This window comes from Tyto alba, unplaced genomic scaffold (genome assembly GCF_018691265.1).
Source record: "Tyto alba isolate M040663 unplaced genomic scaffold, T.alba_DEE_v4.0 Super-Scaffold_44, whole genome shotgun sequence".
In the NCBI taxonomy this organism is placed as follows: Eukaryota; Metazoa; Chordata; class Aves; order Strigiformes; family Tytonidae; genus Tyto; species Tyto alba.
The window spans coordinates 6,424,862-6,451,233 of NW_024881320.1; the positions used below are offsets into that span (position 1 = coordinate 6,424,862).

Genomic DNA, 26,372 nt, shown 5'->3' on the forward strand with positions numbered 1-26,372 from the left:
AAATGAGTTAGCCTGGGTACTTAGAAAAGAAAAAAAGAACACTTTTTTTTCTATTTGATTACTAGTCTGCTGAAGAATGTGTCTCAACAGACAGTTGCTCATGTGTTTTGAATTGATGCTTAATCAGATTGTGTCAAAGCATTCCTGCCCACGGTTCCTATGCTATGAATATTGTATCCCTTGACAGTTTCTGTCTGTATTCTGTACATCTCTGGAAAAAAGCAAAGGCATCGTTGTAACTGTTGTTGAGAAATTCAGTCCTTCACTGAAACAACTTAAGGGTTTCATTTCTTGTTTTCTTGCTCCACCTTCTGGCTAACTTAAAATTTATTTTTCAAGTAAGACGTAGGATGAGGAGGAAATAATTTTTAGAGGGAAAACCCTCCCCTCACAAAGGTGACAAACAGCGTTCAGAAGCCCAGTTTTGCCAGCGGGGCCGACACCGAGGCACGAAGGGCTGAGGGAGACGGCGCTGCCCGAGGGCCCGTTTCTGCCGGGAGCGCTGAGGCCTCCCGGCCCCCCCTCAGCGTTAACTAGGCGAAGCACCCAGCGCCGCTTCTACTCGCCGCCCGTAGACGGGAGCGGGGTAGCAGGAAAGCGGAGCGGGCTTCGGCCGCCTTCGGCTCCCCGCCTTCGGGGCTCTTCGGCAGCCAATCGGGGGAGAGCGTGCGTTCCCGCCTTGCACCGCCAGCGCGTGCCGCCCAGGGGGGTGTGCGCCTGCGCGTGGCGCCAGCGGCCTCAGGAGAGGGGGGTGCTGCGGGGTGGGGGGCGATGCGGCTGCTCCCGGGGGACAGGTCTGCGGGTACTGGCGGCTGCGAGTGTGGCTGTTGGCCTTAGCGGGAGCACAGCCGTGTGGCGTCGTGAGAAGGACGGTTTGTTGTGTATCGCTGGGGTGGGAGCAGAGTCTCTTTGCGGCCCGCGGACAGGCTGAGGTAACGCCGAGTGCCCGGCAGCGCTGGCGGCGGAGGGGGAGCTGCTCTCTCTGGGCCCTGCAAACTTCTCGAGGCTGGTGGAGAAGTTAGGGCCGAGCCCATGTGGAAAGGAAAGTTGGGTGGGGGCACACGATAGACAGATCCCAGGGGCTGGTTTTGTGCCGTCGGGGAGCTTAGCAGGCAGGAGTGGTTGGCGTGTGCTTTGGGTGAAGGTTGTGCTGCTCCTAGCATAACCCAACAAATCAGGCTGAGTTGAGTCTCGAGTGTGTAACTTGAAAGAGGCATCAGTAGGGCCAGAGTTAAGCTTGGCTGGGGTTGCAGATCCTGCTATGCTCTCCAGTTTAGTTGACTTTCTTCACAGCTTCAGAATTTTTGGTAGACTCTGCTAGTCAGTTTAAATTTTATGATAAGAATCTAATTTTTGCACACTACCTGTCGAGGCTGTGTGGAAATCCAAGAGCAAGGAATTCTGCAGAAGTGGGCATATTTTAGTGAGCCAGTTGAAATTAAACAAGGGCAAATGCAGTAGTGCTGCTCATAATATCTATTGGAATAAGGCTGGGGGAAGGAGAAGATTGAACACTAATGCTGTAGGTGGTTTGTCTTAGAAAATGACAGGAAGAGCTAGAGCCAGAGCAAGAGGAAGACCTCCAGGACAGGAGACTGCTATTCCTTCTGTAGGAGCTGCATCTGTAAGTTGGTTCTCTTTTTAAGGAGCACAGCCAGGCTTTGAAATGTCTTAGCTCGACTACCTATTTTAGTATCATGTTAGATGATATATATGTGTGTATATATGTTATGTCAGGTGTATACTTCTATTAACTCATTATTAAGGAAATGTTTGTGTGCTTACAACCAAGTACTCTATTGTAATACAGTCGTCATAATAGAGCTAGTGGAAATAGGTAAGCGTTTTCATAGTCTGCTTTGTCCACTGTCATACCCTGAAGAGAAGCAGAACATGTTAGGCTGCTGTTGCTGTTGATGCATACTTGGGCAGAACCTGGGTCTGGCAGGTGTTCTCATCTGTTCCTGTTGGTTTTAATATCAAGGACTTTCTGTCTGCATTGGAATTGGTGTTTAGGGCTTGTTTTGTGTTTATATGCTCTGCTCAAACTGTTGGATGAAAATGGCTGATAATTCTGTATTTGCAGCCATTGCCAAATACCTAGAGATTTTTTAAAAGCAGTTCTTCAAATTTGTCAGTTATTAATAATCATCTTTCATTTGAGAATGTGGTTAGACTGGAAGAGTGTTTCTAGTCCATTTCTTGAACTACTTTATGAATACTACAGGGAGCACAAAACTTAGGATAATATGCTGTTACTGTGATAGTACTGGGCTCTGATTTTCACATATAATCTAGGGCTCCATACATTTGATCTTTGCTGTAGTGTGTATGGGTATTTACAGACTTCTTAGAGGGTATACTTTCAACAGATTTTATAACATGTAAAAATAAGGTGGAGAATGTAAGAACAGAGGCCAGCTTAGTTACTGATATTGTGGTCAGTGTCAGATGCATCTGGGAATCACAAGACATGTACCAGGAGCTCTGAAAGCAAGGGTGTAGGGAAATTCCATGGATTGCTGGCAGGTTGTATGACACTAGTTCAGACAGAGCCAGGCTGGCTCTCTAGCTCAGGTTTCCTGTTCATCCTTGATATTGGCCTCTTGCTTGTTTACACTTAAACTAGAGAACTTGACTGCTCCTGGAGAGACTCACTTGCATCGCAGACTGCAATCCGGTAACATGCAACTGAATTGTTGGATTGCTCATGGCTGAAGGTTGTGTGTTGCAGTTCTTCCAGGCATGACTTTTAATATGATTTATTCACTAGACAATAAAATTACAAAATCTTTTTATAAAATAAGTAGTCAGCTATTTATTTGTTAAAAATGAGAAGTCCAGATATTTTAGTTAGAGCTGGGAAAGAGAAGATTTGCATTTACTATTAGTTAAATGAATATTAACTTAAAAAAAAAAATCCTGAACCCCATTATATTGGAGTTTGAAGTACAGAGTAAAAACTGTTATTTATTATAGAAAAAAAGATTTAAAATTATGTAACACTTGGGTATTTGAGTATTCTGTACCTGGTTAGTGACTTTGTTTTGCTGTACTCTTGGAAGTATGCTGTTTCTTCAGTTGCGGTAGAAAAAGCTGTTCCCAACTATTGCAGCTTCAACAGACTTTGTCAAGTCAGCCACCCCATCATCGGCAACCTCAGCAGCCCTGTGCTCCTCCAGCAGCATCAGAAGATCTTGGTGGCCGTGGGCGACAGAGGGGCCCCCAGGGTATTCCACAAGGCCAGAATGGGAGAAGGCCAGAAGGTAAGAAAGAAAAAGTTCATTTCCTACAAGAGCAAGTGTTTTGAAGAGAGTGCAATTAAGGCATTTTTTAGACTGTATTTCTATTTTTTTTTTCTGAAATGAGGTTTATTACTAAGATTTGGAAAAGTTCACTGTACATACCTTGTGGGGATAGTATTGTCATTCTAAGGTACAGTATAACTGAACCAGGAATTTTGAAAAGTACATTAAGTGTGTTCTATTCCATCTGTACCATCTCCTTTAACAAAATAGTTTAAAAAAATAAATTAGGAAGCAGTTGGCACGATTAACTGCATGAATACCAATAGTAAATTTCATTTTGATATTTAATTGTTTTTCATGAATCTTAATAAGTAATTTAAACTTGCTTATTTATTTCATGTCACACTGTATTTAAACATACTGCTGCCAGCTGTGGCTGGAGTGAAAGGTTTGTCCTCTGTATTTGCAGAAAAGATTACTGATTTAAAGGGTTTACATCCTTTTTTTCATCTGTCTAGTGAGCGGCTCCATTTGCTTACTAGTTAACTGGCTGTATATCTTAAAGTTAATATGTTACCTGAATGTTATTTTAAGATTAATTTCCTACATAGCAAAAGCTGAAACTTAACATTTCATGATTTCTCTTAATTTTATATATATAAATGACTTTCAAAATTGAATTGTATTTATTTCTTTGTATATAATACTTGATCGTAATTCTTCCTCAAATTTCAAAACAATAGGATTACAGATTTCTGCAGGATTTCAGGAACTGTCTTTAGCAGATAGGGGTGGACGTCGTAGAGATTTCCATGACCTTGGGGTAAATACTCGGCAAGCCATAGAACATGTTCAAGAATCAAAAACTGGTATGTTCAGATTAGACTATAGACATTTAAGCAAGTTGAAATGAAAAATAGTTTTGCTTTGTTTCTGCTTTTAGTATGCGGTAGAGATCCAAATAAAAAAATCTTCCTTGTGTACTAGAAAAAGATACAAATAACTCCTGATAATTGAAGAGTAAGATGACATGTCTGATGGCAGAATGATTCAGACAGAAGTTATGTAACTTTTTAAATTTCAACTGTTTAGATGTAAATGATGATCCTTGTATGTTCCTGTTGTCCACTTCTTCAAGCAGAACTCTACAGGACTCTAGATTTGCTTCTAGAAGTTACAGTTTGTAACACATTGGCATAACAAATTTGTAAATCACTCCTAATAAATGTGGAATTTGAGACCTTTTCTGAAGAAGCTTTTTAGTTTAAATAAAAGGTGATATGCTTATTTCCTTGAGATGAAATCATGCATATGAAAAGAAGTAAAACAGTCTGTCATGATGGTCCTGCCTTCTTGCTAAAATGCAATCCTTCTTAATGTTCAACAGTGCAGGGGTTCTGTGCTGATAAGTTTTGTGTTGCAAGTGACTCTGTGAGACATCAGAACAGTGTAATGGCAACTGTAGTCTACTTTTGCTTAATTGAATGATAACTGGAGCATGCCACAGGCCCGGGAATGGTAGGGCTTAGTTCTGCTCATGTCACTTTGGGCCACAAGCAGTGTAGTTGTTTTCAGTCTCACCTAGATTTTCTATTTAGAACTGTGCTGATGCTAGATCATGGATCACTGTACTTTGTAGGCAGCCATATTTCTGGCCTTTTTTTTTCTCTTTACAGCTTTGTACAGCTTTCTAGTATAATGCACATACTTTGTATGTGGTAGGATTTTTTTGTTTTCATTTAGGGTGTTGTATTTCAGATAGGAAAAAATGGATAATGAAAACCAAATTAAAATGGATGATCCATAATTGTCTGCAATGTATTTTTTGTATTAGACTTCTGTCTTTAAGTCTAAAAGAAATTGAAATGAAACATGAAAAAAAGCAGAAAGGGATACTTTAAATGAGTGAGTGATCTGGAACTAGTTCTTACTGTTGTGGTTTCTTTTGTTTGTTTGAAAAATCTTGAAATACCTGAAGATATGTCATCTCATCACATAGGAATGGGAATGTAGATATTTCTAGTGGTTGATTCTCTATTAGTTTTTGTTCTGTGTTTATGATTCATGTAAAGGAAGATCAATTTGTCCACAAAGGAAGTTTAAGTTTTGGTGGAAATTCTTCCCTCCAGTACCTGGTACTCATCCTTTGGGAGACAGATTACTGATCTAAATGCTTACTTCATTTGTTGTGGGAGTTTTCCTGAAAACTGAAGGAACTGTGAAAACCTCTAATAAGTGGATGAGTGTCTATGATAACACTATGCCTGTGTGAGCATTTCCTGTAGCTTACTGAGCTAGAACAGTTGCAGAACACAATTGACCTCTAATCTTGGTCTTAATGCCTTAGTTTTATAAAATTTCTCAAAGCTGTTGAATTACTAGAAACTGGTGAATTTTGTAACTACTAAGATGTTTGCCTCTCATTTCAGGTTCTTCAGGTACGATGATAAAATTAACTACAAATTACTTTCGATTGACGTCTCGACCTCAGTGGGCTTTGTATCAGTACCACGTTGGCTATAGTCCCGAGATGGAAGCACGTCGTCTTCGATCAGCTTTGCTTTTTCAGCATGAAGAGCTAATTGGAAAGACACATGCATTTGATGGATCAATACTATTCTTGCCAAAAAAACTAGGGAATAAGGTGCGATTTTATTCTTTATTTAGATTTGTGTTTTATGATGCCTCTTGTTTCTTACTGGTCTGGGTGAAGTTAGAGAACTGATGTCCCATGAGCAACATTTAGTTGGATTGAATATATTAGTATAAGCTAATTCGCTTGTGTAAAGAAATTTGGTAATAATTTCTGGTTTTAATGCTTAGGTTCTGCAGGCTAGAATAATCCACTGCACAGAATTGGATAGTACAAACAGTATTTTTCCTTTAGTTTTCCTTCTGCTTACATCTTTTCATAACTTCTGCATTTGAAAGGGTGGATTCGTTGTGTGTATGTGGGAAGGTTTTGGTAGTTTGGGGCTCTGAGGTAGCCCCTGTGGAAAGAGTTTAGGGGCTGCCCTGTGCTGTACACAGCCATCTCCAGCAGGCTTCACAGCAGACCCACCACAGACCAAAGCTAAGCCCATCCACAAAGTTGATGGCACCTCTGTATATTTAAGAAGGAGGAAAAAATGCCATAGCAGAAGAAAAATCTGAGAATAAAGGAGCAGCCGAGGGAAAAGTCCATGTACGGATGGTAACCCCTGCCTCCCCCACCTCCAGCCCAGGTGCTGCTCATTGCCTCGCTGGAGGGACTGATTGTAACCGGTGGTGTTAACAGAGAGGGAGAGCAGAGTACAGAGTGATCTTGAGCCTGGAAAAGGGAGAGGGGGAAGATGTTTTAACTCTGTTTTAGTGTTCGTCTTTTTGCCTCTCAGTACCTGAATCAGTAATTAAGTAAATATTAATTGGCAATATATTAAGTTTATTTCCTCAAGTTGAGTCTTTTCCCATGTGATAGTAATTAGTAAGTGATCTCCCTGTCTTCATCTTGAATTCAGCTGCCTTGGGAACAGCCTCCATTCTACTCCGTTAGCCATCTTCACTCAAATGAACAAAGCATTTTAGGTTGTAGTTTACAGTCAGGGTAGGAAATCTAATTCCTGTTTCAGCTAAGTCTTGAATTGTTACTTAGAATCTTACTGTACAAGTCCAGTTTGATATTAATGGAGCAATGTCCAGATAAAGCCCTGTTTGCCTCTAGATTTATTAACCTAACTTCACTTTCTCAGGTTACTGAGGTGTCTAGTAGGACTCGAAATGGAGAGGATGTGAAGATAACAATCACGCTAACTAATGAGTTGCCACCTACTTCACCTACATGTCTACAATTTTACAACATCATTTTTAAAAGGTTTGCTGTCCGAGTTATGTCTTTATAAGAAGTCATTCTGAAAATATCTGACTTAAGTTTTTCCTTTACAAAGAATGGACCAGAAATCAATATTACAAATGTAAATTTTTAAGCGTTTGTAGCTACCATTACTGTGTGGCCAGCCACATCTGGCAACATTTTAATGTGCAGTTTTATATGTGTGTTTCTGGCACATGTTAGTGTGAAATTAATTTATACCTTTTCCCTTAAAAGCAGATTCACAGTGGAGCGCTAACTGTTGTAGGCAGTTAGTCCTATCTCTGCCCTCCTTTTGTGTCTGTGAATTTGCCTCATAAAACAAATAGTGCTGCAGAACCTTCAATTGGCAAATTACTTTTTCTGCTGTAGGTTTTCCACTTAACCTTGGTACCCAGACTACCTGGTTGATCTGAAGTATAGCTTGTTTAGACTGCTACCTTCAACTGGTCAGTGAAGGATTGGGTTGTATGCTAACTTATTTTCAACTGATTATAAAGGCTCTGGACACTTAATAATATTAAATTTAGTTTCATGAAAAGTTCACATTCCAAACTGTTTTATCTAGTCAGATGAACAAAAAATGAGGTTCTGCAGAGGGATGGGACCATGCATAGTTGATACACTGAATAATAATGGTAAATGACATCCATATTTCAACTTGTAGGCTCTTGAAGATGTTGAATTTGCAGCAGATTGGACGTAATTATTACAACCCTGGTGACCCAATCAGCATCCCTAATCACAGGTTTGACAAAAAGGATACTCCAGTTTAAGGCGGGGTGCAGGGATAAAGGGCGATATTTTGATACCGCTCTGGTGGTTTGTCTTGTAATAAGACCATGGCCTTAAAAACTGGTGTTCCCAGGAAACATGGTATCTCATTCTCCTAACTTAGTTTCTTCCATGTATAAGATCTCATTACTTGTTACCAGTGTGTGTTCTGCTATTACATTTTACTCTAATGTCAAAAATCTTGCTCAAATGTCTGTACGGCTGAGATCTCTGAATCTTTATTGCTAAAGCTCAGGAGTGTCCAGCCTTCATTCTGAAGGCCATTTAATGTGCCATGTAAATTCATATCTGGCCACACCCCAGTGGATGGGTAGTTCTGGAACACCCGTTGCGAGCTGTCGTGTCTTGTCCCCATTCCCTGCCAGGATCCTGTACAATGTGACTGATGCTTCTGGCTAGCCTGAGGCCTGTTGTACACCTTGGTAAGATTGAGTTGGACTGAGGCCCTGCCATGGGGCAGTGGTGTACTCCTTGCTGCTAACCTAGCCTACAGAACCTCGTTGGTGGAAGAAACTGGCCAGTGTTCTACTAGATAAACTGTTGGTCTCTTTCGCTTTAAAGTGGCTTGTATACGCATATACTTTGTATTTAGGATATTTGTCTAATAGCATGAAAAGGATTTTTTAGGTTTTGAGACATCTTTTCTTCCCCTTCAATTGTATTGCTACATAATTTAATTAATCTTTTATCTTAAGTTAACTAAAGATACCTGCATGTAAAATATTTTTCATTTTGTTAGCTTTCAGGAGCTTGCTTATATTTGGATAATGATTTCTTTGTGTCTTGAGTGCTTTATAGTGTCTGGGAAGGTGAACAGAAATAACTCGAGGGGTGAGAATAGCAATGCTTTAAAGCATGTTAAGATTCTGTGTTCTCTTTCAACAGGTTGACAGTTTGGCCGGGCTTCACAAGTTCTATCCTCCAGTATGAGGAAAGCATTATGTTATGTACAGATGTGAGCCATAAGGTTCTTCGCAGTGAAACAGCGTTGGATTTTATGTATGGTCTATATTACCAGGTTGAAGAACAAAGATTTAGAGATACCTGTGCTAAAGAGCTAATAGGTTTAATTGTTCTTACAAAGTAAGTCTCTTTGGACTCTTGTTGTCTTGGGGATCTGTTTATTTTTTGGATGTTCCATGTCCTGAAGTATACAATGAAGCATCAGAAAGCATGAAAATGATATGATTGTCAAGGTAGCAAACTAATTGAGGTGACAGTTCTGTTTTCATTTGATTTTATTACAGTTTAGCTTTTAGTAGAATTGATGGCCTGTTAGAATTGAAAACTTGAAGTTATTGCTGCTGATAAGAGCAAAACTTTCAACTTACATAAGTATTGCTATTAACTTTTTTGTCCCACAGTTCTGTTTCTTTTCTATTTGAGTTGTCAAAGAAACCTGATTAAATTGTTTACTTAGGTACAATAACAGAACATACAGAGTTGATGACATCGACTGGGATGCCAACCCACAGTGTACCTTTAGAAAAGCGGATGGTTCTGAGATCAGCTACGTGGACTACTACAAAAGGGTATGGAAACGTAACTGTCAGTGTGTGCATTATGCTTTAACTTGAGGCATTAGGGCATTGTTGGAGGTTTACTTATGATGCATGGATTTGTGATTCGTTATTTTCTTTAATAGAATTTTATTTTTAATGGATACTGTGTAACCTGAGAGCAGAATGTAACCTGTGCATCATGATTCAGCATGAGTAGTCCATTCCAGAGAGTAGCTGGTCAGGCAAAAATGCCAGGAAGCCTGCGTGGTCTGAACAAGTAGCTCCTGGGAAAACTCTGAAAGGAAGGATACAGAAGGTGGAAGCAGGGACAGGTAATCTGTGAGGAGTACAGAGATATTGTCCCAGCATGCAGGAATGAGGTTAGGAAAGCCAAAGCCCTACTGGAATTGAATCTGGCCAGGAATGATAAAGGCAACAGGAAGGGCTTCTATAAGTACATGAGTGACAAAAGGAAAACTAGGGAAAATTTGACCTCACTGCTGCCAGTGAGTCAGGGCCCCTGCTGGTACAGCATGTGGAAGAAGGTGAGGTACTGAATGCTGCCTTTACCTCAGGCTTTACTAGCAAGACCGCCGTTTGGGATTCCCAGGCCCCAGAGACCAGGAAAAAGGCTGGAGCAAGGAACACACGTGCCACTGGTGGAAGAGAATCAGGTCAGGGAATACTTAGGCAAATTAGATACACTGAAGTCCATGGGCCTTGATGGATTGCACCCGCAAGTAACTGGGGCAGCTGGCCCATGTCATTGTGAGGGCACTGTCAATAATCTTTGAATGATAGGGAAAAGTGCCTGAGGATGGGAGGAAATCAAATGTCAGTCCTGTCTCAGAGAAGTTCAGGGAGGATGATGCAGGGAACTTCAGGCCAGCCAGCCTTACACTGATCACTGGGAAGGTGATAGAGAAGCTAATCCTGGAAACCATTTCTAGGCATGTGAATGAAAGTAAGTTGTCAGGAGTAGTCAGCTTGGCTTCACCAAGGGAAAATCATGCCTGGCCAACTTGATAAACTTCTGTGATGAAATGACTGGCTTGGTAGATGACGGGAGAGCAGAGGATGCTGTCTACTTGGACTTAAGTAAGGCTTTCGACGCTGTTTCCTCTCAGATCCTAGTAGAGAAGCTGCTGAACTGTGGGCTGGGTGAGCAGGCAGTGAAGTGGATTGAAAGCTGGTGGAATGGCCAGGCCCAGGGGGTTGTGACTGGTGGCATGGTATGTAGGTGGAGGCCTGTAACTAATGGGGTACCCCAGGGCTCAGTGCTGGGTCCAGTCCTATTTAGTGTCTTTATTAATGATTTGGATGATGGGGCAGAGTGTACCCTCAGCAAGTTTGCCGATCACGTACTGGAGGTAGAATATATGAACTGCCATCTTCAGAGAAATTACTCTTTGATGCTTTAGTTCTTTGAAACAAAGTTTATGTATGTCTTTCATAGCTTAACCTTCTCTACCACTAAGGCCTACCACTGTAATTGTGACAACTTTCTTCACATCAGTTTCAACTGTAAAACAGGATGGGACTTAATAAACTAGAAACAAAATGTATATTATCCATTCTAGTTCAGGATGGAGTTTATAAATGATAAATTCTCTCTGCCACCTTGCCTTTGCTGTGATCTCACTTTTTTGTTTTTAAATGCTATCCTTTGGATGGTTTGTGAGGTCGTGTTCTCTTTAAGGAAAAGTTAAACTGAAGTATGTTTGACTGTCAGCTTGTGTCACTTTTTTGTTTGTTTTTTTTTTTTTTTTTTTTCCTTTCTAAACTAAACTAGTGGCTGCTAGACAGACCAACTCTTAGCAGATGCAAGGAAAGGTTTCAGGAGGGTTGAGTTTCAGAAGCTTCACTTGGAATCTTGTTTGTTTCTTGTGATGTCTTGAATTAAATTGCTCTGTAGGGCGGGAACCTTGTCCATTGCTGAACTGCAACGAGCGTCCTAATCTTGAGTTAGATACTGTGGGTTATACTGCCTCAGCAAGACAGAAGCATTGTTTCTGTTGTCTCTTGCAATTCAGTAATTTGATGGCACCAATAGAATAGTGCTTCCCTTCTTGGCCTTTTCTGACAAAACCAAATCCAGTTAGATGTGCCAATTAAAAAAGGTTGCTCATTGCTTTGTGTTGTTTTTGTTTGTTTTGGGACAAATACTTATTTTCTAAAGTGAGCATTATTACTAAGAAAACTTGAGTGTTTGTTATGAATAAACTAACATATGATATATGTTATACAGCAATATAATCAGGAAATTACTGACTTGAACCAGCCAGTCTTGATCAGTCAGTCTAAGAGGAAGAGAGGGAGCATGATGCCAGGACCTGTGGTTCTAATTCCAGAGCTGTGCTTCCTAACAGGTACTGTAGCATTTTTTTCATATCAAATCATCTGTCAAACCATAATGTGTACTGAAACTGGTATTTTGACAGCAGCCTCTTGCCAAGTTAAGTAGAAATGTTTTGTTTGTATAAGTGTGAGTTTAGAAACAAGTTTTGTAGCTAAAATCTTAGATATTTGAATGAGTCTGGGGGGTTTTGATGTTGCATAGTCCTATGTGCGGTGTTCAGCTCTGGCCTTATAGATAACTTGTAGAGTTTTTTGGCAGTAGGACTGCTGTTGAAAAAGATAAATTTGCTATAAATTGATAATTTTGTAAGATATATCAATACATATTTTCCTCTGAGATACTCACTTTGTACTAGCAGTAGGTGTCCCATCTCAGCAATGTTTTATTTCTGCTTTGGAAATATAAATAAAAAGCTGCATGTCTTGTGTGGTTTCCTCTCAAGTGCAAAAATATAGAATATTTTTTTTTCTGTGCAGATGGGAATGTATGTACAGGGGGCAACTAAAAACCTTGATTACTACTTACACCACTTTACGTGTCTGCAGTACATGCATGGTTAATCTGCATGACTTGCAAGTTTACTTTTCTTAGTCCTTAGTCTAACTTTTACTCAGCAAAAGATTTTGCTGTTAACAGGATTAACTGAGAAGATGCGTAATGATTTTAATATGATGAAAGACTTGGCTATTCATACACGACTGCCACCTGATCAGAGGCAACGTGAAATTGGAAGACTTATTGACTACATCCGAAAGTACGCTACCTTAGTATCTTCTGTACTTTTTTACCATACAAATTTTTCACACCAAACTTCTTTCTTTCAACAAAACTTTGGAAGTCTTACTGGTTTTAAAAAAGAAAAGTCTCATCAAGAACAGATGTCTTTATGTTTTAATTTGAATCTTGTTTTTAAACAGAGATGACAGTGTTCAGAAGGAACTCCGAAACTGGGGTTTAAGCTTTGATTCTAATTTATTGTCCTTCTCGGGAAGAGTTGTTCAAGGAGAAAAGATTCTTCAATCAGGAAATGTGGTAAATAAAACAACTTCTAAAATCTTCTGGATCTCTTACTGATGACACGAGTTCTTAAGGAAGGAAATAATACTTGTCGGTTTCTAAATGAAGGATTGTGAGTGAAACTGTTATATAGAAGTCTTTGTCCAAACAGGAGACTTACAAACTTCTTCAGTTATTTACAAGTTCTGTTTAGAAACCCCAGAAGATTTTTCTGGCTTTCATTACAATAGTGTCTTTCTTGTGATATAGCCCCTCTATCTAAAAAAAGTCATTTTAGATACACAAACTAGGAAACTAGAGATGTTTCTAACTATTTTCTGTTTATTACAATACCAAGGCTTTCAAATGAAAAGCCACTAATTATTTCAATTCAGGAGACAGAACACCTACAGTATCTGTTCACTTATTAAAAAGAAAAATGGGACAAACCCAAGTCAATACATAAACAGCTACGTCTTTGTAGTGCAACATCTGTGCAGAAAATAGTAACAACTTATCTGGGCTAAAAAAAATCTTAAGTATCTTTGTATAAATATGAATGAAACATTTGAAGAGTGTAGGATTTCTTGAAAGGGCTAGATAAAGCTTGTTTTAGATTAGTGGCAATAGCAGTAAAAGAACATAGGAAGTCAAGTCATTTCTTCTAGGCAGAAGCAATACAGTCTGTTGTGTATTGGGAAGTATTGTGGTATAGCTTGTTGGTAGGGTGCTGATTTTCTTTCCTTACCATCTCTTATTTACAGTTTGATTACAATCCTCAGTTTGCTGATTGGTCAAAAGAAACTAGGGGAGTTCCCTTAATCTGTGCAAAGCCCCTGGACAACTGGTTATTGATATACACACGGCGCAACTATGATATTGCTAATACATTACTTCAAAATCTGTTTAAAGTCACACCATCTATGGGAATCAGAATGAACAAGGCAACCATGTAAGTGTCTTTAGAAAGCTGATGGAAAAATCATTTTATACTTACTAAGGTATATCTGTTAGCATGCTTAGGCTGTTAAATGAGGAGATATGTCACACTACTGACTTTGGTCAGATTTTTAATAAAACAAAGCTGCTTTCAGTATGCAATTTTCTCTAGTGCCTGACTTTCTTATTCATGCTTTTATTTGTGAGAGCTTTTGCTAGGGGTTAAAGCATGCCAAAACCAAACAGTATTAGACATATAGTCATTGAGCAAAACCTTCTCAAGTGGAGCTATATTTAATACAAGAAGGAATATATGATTTATTGCTCACTTTGAATGTATTCTGATTTGTTCTTATTGCAAATATCTTCCTTTGAGTACCTGCGCATTGCTTTTAACTTGGAATGTCATTGCTTTTAGAAGCACAAGTTGGGGATGATTCCTCTTAATCTTCAGAATATGTGAATACTGTATGTTTATTAATAGCTATAAATGTGACACTTCATACAGTACTGATGCATAATGACCATTTATATTTTTGCTGAAGTTTCAGTAGTTGTTAGTTGTGTTTTTTCTGTAAGCATGTTTTCTCTTCCTTTTCAGGATTGAAGTAGATGATAGAACAGAAGCTTATTTAAGGGTTTTACAGCAAAGTGTTACCCCTGACACAAACATAGTATGTATTTGAATCCATAGTTACAAATCACGGTAATCTCTAATTGGTGTTTTAAGACTAGTGGGAATCATTCTCAGAAATAAAATTCTTGGCTCCTAAGTATCTACCAGATGCCTATTCATACTCCTGTTCAAACCCCGAACTAACTATGAGTATCCTTCTGGAAAAGAGCCTTTGTATTTGTCTCTGAAGTATAGACACTGGAACTTTCCAGGTATTTCTTTCACCTTAAACACTTGAATATTTCTCTTGAGTGTAAGAAACTTTTCTTAAAGAACTATAACTGTTATGTAAATCTGAGAATGCAGCTTCTTAAAATCATTTTTTTTCCTTTAAAGGTAGTTTGTGTTTTGTCTAGTTCCCGAAAGGATAAATATGATGCTATCAAGAAATACTTATGTACAGAGTGTCCCATTCCAAGTCAATGTGTGATTGCTCGCACTTTAAGCAAGCCACAGACTGCTTTGGCCATAGCAACAAAAATTGCCTTACAAATGAACTGCAAAATGGGTGGAGAACTTTGGAGTGTTGAGATTCCAGTAAGTAATTTTTTTTTTTTTTTAAATAGTAGCTGTTGTCTTTATTAAGCCTTTATTAAAAAGCAACTTTTTTTTCCCCCAAAATAAAATTGAGCGTTCTTTGTGTAGTTTGTTTTGTGTCTGTGAGAAGAGGCGTGAAGTTAAATATGACACACGGAGACATTTAATTCAAGAATTTGGTGCCTGTGGTTTACTTAGGTGTCCTGAAACCATACAGCCTATATCATGATCGTGTTAGGTGCTTTGGCATGTCTTTACGTACTAATACACATTCTGTATTGATTCCTTTTAAGCTGAAACAGGTAATGATTGTGGGAATCGATTGTTACCATGACACTTTATCTGGGAAGCAGTCAATTGCAGGATTTGTCGCTAGCCTGAATCAAACAATGACGCGGTAAGATTTGAACGCCAAAACAAGCAAACAAATTTGTATCTTTCCCTTAACTGAAAAGTAATTTGAATATGGTGGTCCATCACGAGTGTCCAAATTGATTTACTGTACATTGTTAATAAGAACTATCATGAATTATTTTTTCCACGGCATCCCTTAAGGAATAGGCTTGTTCTTCTTCCACAGTGCTTGGGAGAAGGGGTAAATGGTGGGGCAAAGGCTGGGATGAATTGAGGGCATCAGGGTGACAGGCTCTTCTGCTTCTTGAGTTGACTTGTGTGAGAGTGTTTTGACTGAGAGGAACTGCACGTGGTGAGAAGGCATTTGTCTATACTGCAGGGGCTTTGCGAGGAAAATATTCTCATAGTACACTAACTCTTGCTTGACTGCCCTGACCCACAATAACCATAAAGACTAAAAAGACTACGTGGTCATAGCTGTTTTAAAAATAACTGCATTGAAGTAAGCCTGGGAATTGCTTTGAAGGTCATAATTTATTTTGTCCTCCACAGGTGGTTCTCCCGCTGTGCTGTTCAAGGTCGTGGGCAAGAACTTGTGGATGGGCTCAAAACCTGCTTGCAAAGTAAGGGAAGGCTGTCTGCTCTTGTTGAGTCAGATCTAAGGATTGACAATTTAGCTTCCTCAAAATGCACTTCCTCAGCTGCCTTGAGGGGAGACATTACCATCTTGCACTTGGATAAAACCAGATTAAAAATACAGTTGTAAATATTGCTGAAAATTAATAGCATTTTGTTTGTGTTGTTTCACTGATTCCCATATTTCTTAATAATAATTAAATACTACTTATCAATGCACTTCAAAGCATGTTTTAAAGGAGATGGATTTAAAGGATTCCAGCTCCTTGCTGTGAGAGAGGCCAGCGGAGTATGTAGCCTCCTCAGGTTTGTTCTTTTGTGTCGGTACATAGGTAAACAAGAATTCTTTTTGCAGGTAACATCTGTGTATCATGATGCGTACCTGTTTCAGGTTGCTGAAAGTTTCAGTAATCCATTTTTGTTTTGCAATGAATTGTCATTATAGCTAACAGCTTTTGCTCTTTTTTTTTTTAAGCTGCTCTAAGAGACTGGTTCAAGTGGAATAAGTATTTGCCCTCTCGTATTATTGTGTATCGTGATGGTGTGGGAGATGGACAACTAAATACGTTGGTTAATTATGAAGTGCCTCAATTTCTGGATTGCTTGAAGAGCGTTGGGAAAGACTACAAGTATGTTTCCACCAACCCCCTTTATTATACTGCAAGAGAAATAAACACTGGGATAGAAAAACTGGTTACAGATGAAGATTGTGTCATCTCTTCATCCGTATTTATTTTTACTTATGCTCAAATAACTGCTTTTCTGATGATTGCTTACATGATTTGAGAGAGCTAACTTATAATGTAATAGGAAATGTTTTTAGTACGTGCACCACATGAGTATTCAATACACACATATCCACATATACTCTTTATGCATACTCTTCGTTCTTGATGCATGTGGGAATTAATACTTTTTTCCAACTGCTTGATCACATGTGTCCAGTAGGTCCTATTTTTTCTTCCCGCCTCTGAAAGGACTATCCATTGTCCAGTTACATATGTTCTGCACAGTTTTCAACATTCCTCTTTAAAACTTATCAACTGCAGTGATGTGAGTTCCTAATCTGCTCTGAAAATTGTAAAAATTTCCTGACACTGCAGGCAAGCGGAGCACAAAACAAGTTCTGTTTAGCTCCTGTTAATGGCTTGCTCTTTACCAAAAGTACTGTTAAAACACAGTGTTTTCTTTATGAAAAGATGAGGTAGAGAGATAGAAATCAGTTCTGTATTTAGATCCCTCTTTGGTCTGCTTTGTGTCTCCCTTATAAAGTTAAATACAAGCTGGATTGGTGAAAAACAATGAAAGTTGTACCCGAAACTAAAAGTCTACCTTTAGGAGCAATGTCCTGTTTAATCTAAATCAATGAACTAGTGAAGACTTGCATGTGAAATTAAAGCCCTGGAGAACTCTAAAATTGCTGTTAAGTTGAAGCTCTAGAGAATCTGCTTCTGAAATTCTCTCAGTGCAGTTTTTCAGGATAGTTTTGGGTTTTTTTCTTTTCATTTATTTTAGTCCAAGACTTACTGTGATAGTTGTGAAGAAACGAGTGAATACCAGATTCTTTGCACAGTGTGGAGCAGCACTTAAAAACCCACCCCCTGGTACTGTTGTTGATGTGGAGGTTACCAGACCAGAGTGGTAAGTTAGTATGGAAGTAACGCTGTTTCTGTTTGCTGGCAACCTGATAATAAAGGAAATAGATCTGACTTCAAATTGACGGTGGGATCAAGTAGAAGAATACTTTCCACACTTCTGTCCTTTTGAAAAGAAATCATAGAGAATGTGTAGATGAAAGAAATGGACGGGCTTACATTTTATGAATTCATCATGCAGTATGTCATGTTTCCAGTATGCTATATTTGCGTACATGAGTGTGTTACATATGCTTGAAGTGTGTACGTGCTTTACTTTTTGGTATTTCTCTTTTTGATTTTTAAAAGTTTAGTACCAAATGAGTACCTATTGATAGGACTGCCCAGCTGTCCATAACTGAAATGAAATTCTGGTTGTATTTTTGACACTGCACATAAATTTTGTTACTTTGTAAGGGTGCATTTTATGAGCAAGTGTTGGAAGCATTTTTTGGTGGTTGGGAAGTCACCAGAAGACTCAGAATTGTACAGGGATGGGTGTAGGTAACACACATACACAGATCTCACTGACTTTATTTGCAAAAACATTCATTACTAACAGCAAGTCGCGCTCAGTGACACTCAGGTCAGGCCTGTGGGAAATGCGAAGCTTCAGCGCATGTTGAAAAGTTTGACTTTGGTCAGGGGATGCTGGAGCGCATGGGGAACAGTGCGGCTGTCTGGCAGCACATGGTTCCAGTAGGTCTCTCTGCCTTTTTTTTTGGTATTTTACCAACCTGCTGCAGGTGTTCCAAGTGTTGTGATAGGTGACAAACATCCAAACATGGCTCGGGGTGCTAGATTGAATGAAGAGCATAAGCCAAGTGCATGTGCAGGGTGGTTATCTGGAGGAAAAATGTATATGGTGAACGGTTTAGATCGTCATGGTCTTAAGACCTGTTCCATATAATATTATTTACATTCTTCCAGATTTCCTGGCCTTTCAGAAATAGAGGAAACTGATTATTTTGTGACCAAAGCATGGACGTACTTTTGGGGTTTATTGAGTATGTGTGTAAAGTGACTTGAAGAAAATAAGTAAGAAAATTTGTGGGGATTTGCATTTTTCTAAGAAAAGCAGCCTTTTCTGTATCAGACTTCTGGGGTTTTGTTTTTTCTATTACAGGTATGATTTCTTTATTGTGAGTCAGGCGGTGAGAAACGGTTGTGTTGCACCCACTCATTATAACGTAATTTATGACACTAGCAAACTGAAACCTGATCATGTACAACGTTTAACCTACAAACTTTGCCACATGTACTATAACTGGTCGGTAAGTATTTCCTCTGGGAAACGATAGTATTTTTCTTGTAAGATTGTCCATCTCCATGCAGTAACAACCCACAAGAAGATAGAAAAAGGTATCCTTAAAACACCCATTCAGATCCAGAAAGCCTGCAAGTATGCTTTGTGACCTCGAGTGGTGGTTTGAGAACTAAACATTTTATAATTACATGATTTCTATGGAGTCTGAAGATAACTTTAATCTTTATTCTCACCAGAAAATACTTGTAATTTTGAATACTGTTCCCAAATTCTATGTCAAAAGCAAAGCTGAAGTGACTATTTCTTACCTGCAGAAATATCTACTACTTTGTGTGGAGATGGAACTGTGTTCCTCCATTTCCCTTGTGGCTTCTGTTGCACACCAAGATCAGCACACAGTCAGGTCTTGCCCGAGGTGTGCTTTAGATTTGTCAGTTTAGTAATCATAAATATTTTTCACGACTTACCCATGTCTTGCCTTTGGTGAGATCCAGCATCGAATGTAAACCTGTGTAAGAGGCTTTTTTGGAGTGAGGGGAATGGAGTTGGGAAGTTTTTTGCATCTGTTTTTCTATAAAGCATGTTTTTTTCATGTGTTCAGTGTATGCAATGGTGTTTTCACAAATTGACATAAACTACAGGGAATATAAATTTGACATGTATCCAGAGCTTTGAATTTCAGGACTCTGTTAGAGTGAATGCACACTTATTTAAATGACTTATGACTTTGAAATAATTCTTGTTTTGTTGTGTCTTTGTTTTTTCTTTTTTTTTTTTTTTTTTTCTTCTGCAGGGTGTTATCAGAGTACCTGCTCCTTGCCAATATGCTCATAAACTGGCTTTCCTTGTTGGCCAGAGTATTCACAGGGAACCAAACCTGTTGCTTTCAGACAGACTTTACTATCTTTGAAGTTGAGTTACCAGTTAAAAAAAATAGTGTAGTTCCTTTCTAGGGAATGTAGAACTGTCTGGATTTTTGTTTTGGTTTTGTTTGTTTTTAAGACATGCATTGGATAATGAGTATGTGCAGTTGTGGAAATTTAATTTCATTGTTGCAGCAAAAAATTTGAAATAGCAGATCTGCATTTTGAATAGGTCTCTGCTCGCTATAGAAACTAAATTTTTTATTATTTTTTAATACTTATTTACTAAAGTGTTTCTGGTATTCTTCACAAGAGATTATCAGTTCTTATTTTGTTTTGGGGAAGTCTTACACTGAATTATTTTTTGCATACAAGATATATAGTTGTGCAAACTTCTGCAGCTAGCAGATTACACTTTCATTTTTTAAATTGCAATTATTATTTCCTTGTTTTTCTTGTGTGTTAAAGTGAGGGTAGAATTTTGTGTCCTAAACTATTTAGTATCTTAAAAAGAGGCTATCAGGTGTTCTTGGTTATCAAGGCTTTGTTTTAAGATGGCGTAGTGCTGCAAAACCTATGGAAGGGTTCTTAATCCTTCTCTTGTAAAAGATTTGCAGACCAGCCAGAAACTGTCTTGTGCTATAGAAGCACCTTTATCATCTGAGGCTTTGGTATTCTCTCCACAAAAAGTGATGGCTTTGACTTGGCTTGCGTGCTGTTATGGGGGCTGTGGGACTTACCATGGAATTTCCTATTGGCATGCTATTTCTTAGTAGATAGGAAGTTGCAAGACTACACAGTGTGAGTAAAACATTGTTTTAGACAACTGCAAATTCATAACTGGAATAAACTAAGTTTCTGGTTGACATTGTTTAACTGCATGCTTGTTAAATAAGAAAAATAATTCCCATCAAAGAATATCGGTGCACTGATGGGTAAAAAGTAGTTTTACTACTCATGTTTTTTTTTGGTTGTGCAGTTCCAAGTAGCAGGAAGTGCTTTGGCCTTGGTTTGTATTGTACTTCCAAGATTTTAACTGGTGACTATTCAGCAGCAGTCACTTAATTTGTAAAGCAAGTAGTGGTTGTGTTGATGGAAGTCTGATTTCACGTTTTTGCATTACCAGGCGCAGAGTCAAACTAGTGCAAATGGAAGAATTTGGATTAGTGCTGGTTTTTTACTTAACTTGTGAACCTTGTTCCTCTTCTTTGTGAGATTTAAATAAAGTTGTTGCTGTAATCCTTGTTTATTGGATTGTGTTAGAGGTATTTGCATACATATTTCATGACTGGGCGTTGGGCATACTATGTGACATTGGTTAGAAAGTTACTCTAGCCTTTTTTTATCTCTGGAAAGCTCCTGGAGTCTTGCGTTTAGATCAGCCTTAATTCTACGGTAAGCTTCAGCTGCTGTTGACAGCTCTGAGAAATGAGGGAGCTCTGGAACTTGTATTCAGTTCAGGTTTTTTTCTTTCCTCAGCTGAGAGAATTGTACCAACCTCTTCCTTCCACACTAAATACGCGAAGAAGAGAGGCACAGGGGTTTTTGGCAAATATTTTGGTCTTTCTGTTGTCACAGAGTATCAGCTTTCCCTATTCACTACCTAGTATTTTGTATTTCGTCCTAGTTATGTATCGTTTACACCAGTGATGGGTATTCATTCTGATCTGGTCTCTATCACTTGAGCTCAATGGAAAAAGCGCTTAGTGCCGCTGCTTCCCGAGTGGGCTGCGGCACGGTGGGGCACGGCTGGAAGGTGCAGCCTGTGCCCTCACCGGGCACGTGTCTTCCCGGCTGTGTGCGGTCCCTTGGAACGGGAGGGAAGGCTACACCCTCATCGAACAGCTGATACACTAGATTGATGAAACATACTGCACTCTACAAAATATCAAATTATTTATTTATATAAAATATAATACACAACAGTTGAACACATGCACACACCCACACAGTACTTTACCACAAATTTAGGCCGGTTATTTTCTTTAATTAAATGTTATAATCTAGCACACAGTATCTTACAGTAATTTACATTATTATCTGAAGACACAATGGGGAAGCTTTGATCATTCATTTATAAACCTTCCATAAATTACAAAAAGAAAGGCAGTCTGAAAAGTATGTATAAAGAGTAAAAACAATTTACAAATGGACAAGAATTACAAAATAGTAACAGCCAATGACTGCCATCAATGTGTTAGATTGTTTTTCTTGAGATGCCAATATTGCAATTAATATTTATCACCTGTTGCAGCCTTTTTACTGGCTACGGCTTCTGTATGTAACGCAGTTTTTCACTTTTTACTTTAGATGTACATTTTATCTTGAATCTGACATCAGCAATATGAAAATGCCTTTTAACTTAGGACTGTACCTCCACAGGAAAAAAAGTTGGAGAGAAAAGGTCTTTTTGTTGTGGGATTTTTGTGTTGTGTTTGTATTGTTTTTTGGGTTTTTTTTGTTTGTTTGGTTTGGTTTTTTTTTTTTTTTGTTTGTTTGTTTGTTTGTTTGTTTGTTTTTGTCCTGGTAATTTAGAACAGTGATCCAGGAACTCTGAAACTGAAAGTTGTATGGTTGAAACTGGGTGAGTCTCTGAATAACTTACACTGTATCTGATTTCATTTTGGTGAAAATGTTGACAAAAGAAATCAATACAAGGGGGTTTGGTTTGGGAGGGGAAAAAAAAGAAAAAAAAAAAAGAAGCAAAAACCAAAAAGAAAGCATTTTGCACAGCACTTTCAAACTCCCAGGAGTTACATCAGACATTGAATGGAGTCAGTAACATAGTACTTGATCTTAAATTACCATGTTTTAGGGAAGATGAAGACAGTTGAATACACAGTACATACGAAGTATACGCTGTATATTTATTAGACAGTACAAATCATTGTGCATTAATAAGGCAAAACATCAAGGCTGATTAAACTAGGAGTTTCAAGACCATTTTTGTGTATGATAAAGATTAGATACAGTGGGGTGATCTCTGAACAGGAATCAATGAATAGAGTTTTCTTCTCCCCACGCATGGTTAAGGAGACTAAAGGCTGAGGTTTATCCAGTGGAGTTGCAGGTGTTGAGTTGACTTCGAATAAAACCATGTTCTTCTGGTCTTAATCCCACATTTTTTTTTTTTTTTTTTAAGGAAAAAATACTTGCAACAGCACATCCATTTCCTTTTTTCTTGCTGTTTTGATTAAGCAAGTCACATGATTCTATTATGTCAGAGTTAAAAATGCAAAGGTTTGGTATAGTTGTACCGCATAGTCATGAAAGCCCTAGTTTTGACGTTTAAAAAAAGAAAAAAAAAAAAACAAAAACAAAACAAAAAACAACAAAAACACAGACTGGAAGCTTTACAAGTCCAGGAGTACATGAATCATTTCACTGCACCAAGCTTTTTCAGCAGTTTCTTGCCTTTGGAAAGCAGCCCCTTTTTCTTTTTCGAGGACATATCCCTGCCTCTCCCGGGACTACCAGACCCCATAGGTGACGGAGGTGACTCAGAATGGAGATGAACTGTGGGGGATGGTGCTCTCCGTGATGTACCTGTATTCTCAGGAGGAACCTATTAGGTACATTGTTATAATTTATTGAATGTTTGAAAGCTTAACAGCCATTATCATCAAGAAAGTTGGTAACATCACTTGTTCCATTACCCACTTAAACAAAAGGGCTGGTTCCTTGCTTCCTTGTGGCTTAAAATACTGTATGGGCTTATGAAAAATACATAAATTTTGAGAAAAAGTATAGACACTAGAAAACACTCCAATAGGGCCCTGGTTTGGTTATACTTTTCTAAAGAAAGAGTTGAATACACTTGCTTTGTTGTAACTCTGTCCCCAGAAGCCACAAAACTGCTTTTGGTTTTGCATTTCAGTACTCTGATAGTACAAAAATTAAGGATACTTGTAGCTATAGATTTAAGAAAAATTAATGTGTAAATTAGTACAGATTAGAAACGTATAGAAGCCAAACTGTTTTTAGAAGAAATTACTTAAAATGCTACATGATAACTTATTTTTTAATGATCTTTAAATGCCTTTTCTTAAAAATTGGCTAGCAAACTTTATGTACATATTCGAGAAGATGGCACACTGGCTTAAAAAAAAAAAAAAAAAAAAAAGGAAAAAGAAAAAGCTAAAATGAACCTTAATTGCAATCAAAGAAAGCTTAAAGACCCTGACTGCTTGATGTGTATGCTGCAGCTATGAGGTTGCTGAATGAAGGTGAATACTTGTACGATAGTTAGATGACAGCATTCCTAGATATTTTAAACACCAATTTTTTTTTTTTTTTTTTTTTTTTTTTAAATTGTCAAAAGCACTTGAATGAAAATGCTAAAACTACTTATACTCAGCCTGTCCTAACTACAGTGCCTGGCTGACAAAATGTGCTACTACCAATTAAGATGATATTTTCATAGTAGAATCCATGCCTCAGGGACCCCTACTATCTTGTAGTTCAGGTTAAAACATTCGCGATTTACTGGCTTGTGCAACAGTGAGTTAAGCAAAGGGGCTTCAAGCCGACTTTGATTTTAAATCAAGGTCTAATTCTAATGAAAAAAAAAAAAAAACAACTTGGTAAAGCACCCCAACGTACACCTGAAGATACCATATATTTAGTCTAATGCATTCGTTCAGTGAGCTGCATGGTTCATACTGAGACTTTTATTGCATTGGTAAACCAAACAGTTGCTAGTATTTCAAATGTGCACTTTCTAGGAAAATCCAAGTAAATTGTACCATATAAAGGGATTTTTTTCAGAATTGTTAATAGTTGGTCTTAGGCAAACTGGGGTATAATCGATTATGGAAAACACATTTTAAGGCAAACAATTTAAGTAGCTATATTTGAGTGTAATGAGTTTCAAAACCAACTATACCCATGTAAACTACAGTACATATCAGCTTGAGTTTCATTTGTATGTTCTTTAAGGGTCGGGGGTGTTGTGCTTTTCTCTTGTTACAGGAGCTTGGAATTTTTATATCCCAGGTTGGCTAACAATGCAATATGCAGCTTTTGTTTGCAGGGTAGTTAGACATCCAACTCTCCTTTCTACGTAAACATAAACATTTAGCTCATGAAGAAATATGTTCCAAACTTTGACCTTCATATAAAGTGAGGTCTAATTGACTTATTTCTAAGGAATCCTTTTTAAAGGATTTGTCTCCTAAAAAACTATATTGACTTGACTAGATAGCATAAAAGCATACAGCCTATTCTTCTGTGGCCAAGGATTTTGGAGACATATTTCTTTCTTTTTTTTTCCCCCACAATTAAGTTTCAAGACTTGCATTAGAATGCCAGGTAGCTTTAATTGAAATCTCTATTGGTATCTTCAGTTGCTCACTTACGTGAAGGCTACATTGCCTTATTAAGGTGTGAAATGAACACTCTTCTTCTGTTTCCAAGCAGATGAGCAAAGAAATAAAAATATATATAAAATATATAATATATAAAAATATTGCAGTGATGAAACAAAACCAAAAATGAGATACTCTAAACATGATTAGTCTTTCATAAAAGGGGAATTCTCTGTACAATTAACTAATGCCAGTTGGAAGAGGAAGGATTAGAAGTTGAACACTGTCAGTCAATCAGCTGCATTTACAACTTGTATTTAAAGGAACACTTGTACCAGCCTCGCATCCACAAGAACGTTTGCTTTCATCTAGATACTGCACGTACTAGGAGTAGTTTAGAGCCATTAGGAAGTAACTACTTTCACCAGGGAAAAGCTGCTTAAACTCAAATTATAATTGAAGCTACTCTAATGACTGCAATCAAATGGTAAATTTAGTTTCTTCATTTACAAATGTAACAAGCTCGTGGAAGGCTAAGTCAAGTCCTCTTTATGTTTTATGTATTTGAAAGTTAATTTTAAATGGGCAAATGGATTTAAAATGTTAAAAGTAATATCTAAATTATATATGAGATAGAATGGAATGGAAAATAAAAATTTAAGTTTTTCTTATTCGGTTGCTTACCCTTTTTGCTTTTGTACGCATCGGTGTGTCGTGAACATAGCGCGAGGGTGCATCGGATAGAAAGACTTCAACATCATCAGGCACTTCTTCAAGAAAGTTGGAAGGAACCAGCCCCTTCTGTCCGTTAAGTTCACCCTGCAACATCAAGAAAATTTCAGTAAATATTTTAATTAAAGCAAATGTAGGTGCCCAAGCAGGTCAGGAAATACTTGTGACCATTTCAAAGCCAGTGAGAAAATGCAACTACCCATCTCGGGTCACTGGGGCCATGAAGCGGTTACACACGGCCAAAGATGGGGCGAGGTCGTTTGTGTCACGGGGAGCAACCAACCCTCCTGCCCCCCGAGCCGAGGTCCCCCCCTGCCTTGCCTTGGGCCCCACAAAGGCGCTTCCAAGACCATCGAATTACTCCTTTGGGCCTCAACTTCTAAAAATGTATCTGGGGCAGCTGGGCCTGTGTCCTGCGGCCAGCACGCTGTGGAAATGGAAAACACAGGCAGAGAGGCAGCTACTACCAACTTGAAGACAGTTCAGCTGGGCAAGTGACACTGGAATATGGTGTCCTGTGATTAAACTGTTCCTCTTGTTAAAGGCATGACAAAGTAGTACGATCAGTTAACTAGTGCTTAAAACACCACTGAAATATTTTATCGATTTATTTTAATCAAATAACACCTTAGCGTAGGGACAGGCTGGATCTCCCACGTGAAATGCCTTACCCATCAGAAG

The 26,372-nt window shown here is 38.4% G+C and overlaps 2 protein-coding genes across 20 annotated transcripts in view; one reads left to right on the forward strand and one right to left on the reverse strand.

Moving 5' to 3' along the window:
• Positions 1-804: 804 nt before the first annotated feature.
• Positions 805-20,892, forward strand: PIWIL1 (piwi like RNA-mediated gene silencing 1). Of its 3 annotated transcripts, none has more exons than XM_033008347.2 (21): positions 805-872; positions 1,541-1,624; positions 3,116-3,266; positions 3,992-4,117; positions 5,678-5,892; positions 6,977-7,098; positions 7,763-7,843; positions 8,776-8,973; positions 9,311-9,422; positions 11,641-11,761; positions 12,388-12,505; positions 12,669-12,783; positions 13,512-13,699; positions 14,288-14,360; positions 14,699-14,899; positions 15,193-15,296; positions 15,806-15,876; positions 16,365-16,518; positions 17,405-17,530; positions 18,650-18,797; positions 19,584-20,892. In XM_033008347.2, the coding sequence occupies exons 2-21, from the start codon at positions 1,544-1,546 to the stop codon at positions 19,698-19,700; spliced, it is 2,622 nt and encodes an 873-aa protein (XP_032864238.2). In that variant the 5' UTR covers positions 805-872; positions 1,541-1,543; the 3' UTR covers positions 19,701-20,892. The 3 variants fall into 3 exon arrangements, with proteins under 3 accessions (XP_032864238.2, XP_032864237.2, XP_032864239.2); XM_033008346.2 differs by having other exon boundaries at positions 832-932; XM_033008348.2 differs by lacking the exon at positions 3,992-4,117 and having other exon boundaries at positions 832-932.
• A 1,260-nt stretch (positions 20,893-22,152) lies between these two features.
• RIMBP2 (RIMS binding protein 2) overlaps positions 22,153-26,372 on the reverse strand; it is a 153,512-nt gene continuing 149,292 nt past the window's right edge. For 10 of the 17 annotated variants that reach the window (XM_042805404.1, XM_042805403.1, XM_042805400.1 and 7 more), the window contains 2 exons: positions 25,644-25,778; positions 22,153-23,218 (listed from right to left, as the gene is read on the reverse strand). In XM_042805404.1, the coding sequence (XP_042661338.1) occupies positions 23,030-23,218; positions 25,644-25,778 (324 nt within the window). In that variant the 3' untranslated portion in view covers positions 22,153-23,029. Of the gene's footprint in view, positions 25,058-25,643; positions 25,779-26,372 lie in introns of all 17 variants that reach the window. The other 7 variants (XM_042805402.1, XM_042805399.1, XM_042805396.1 and 4 more) reach the window with 2 other exon arrangements.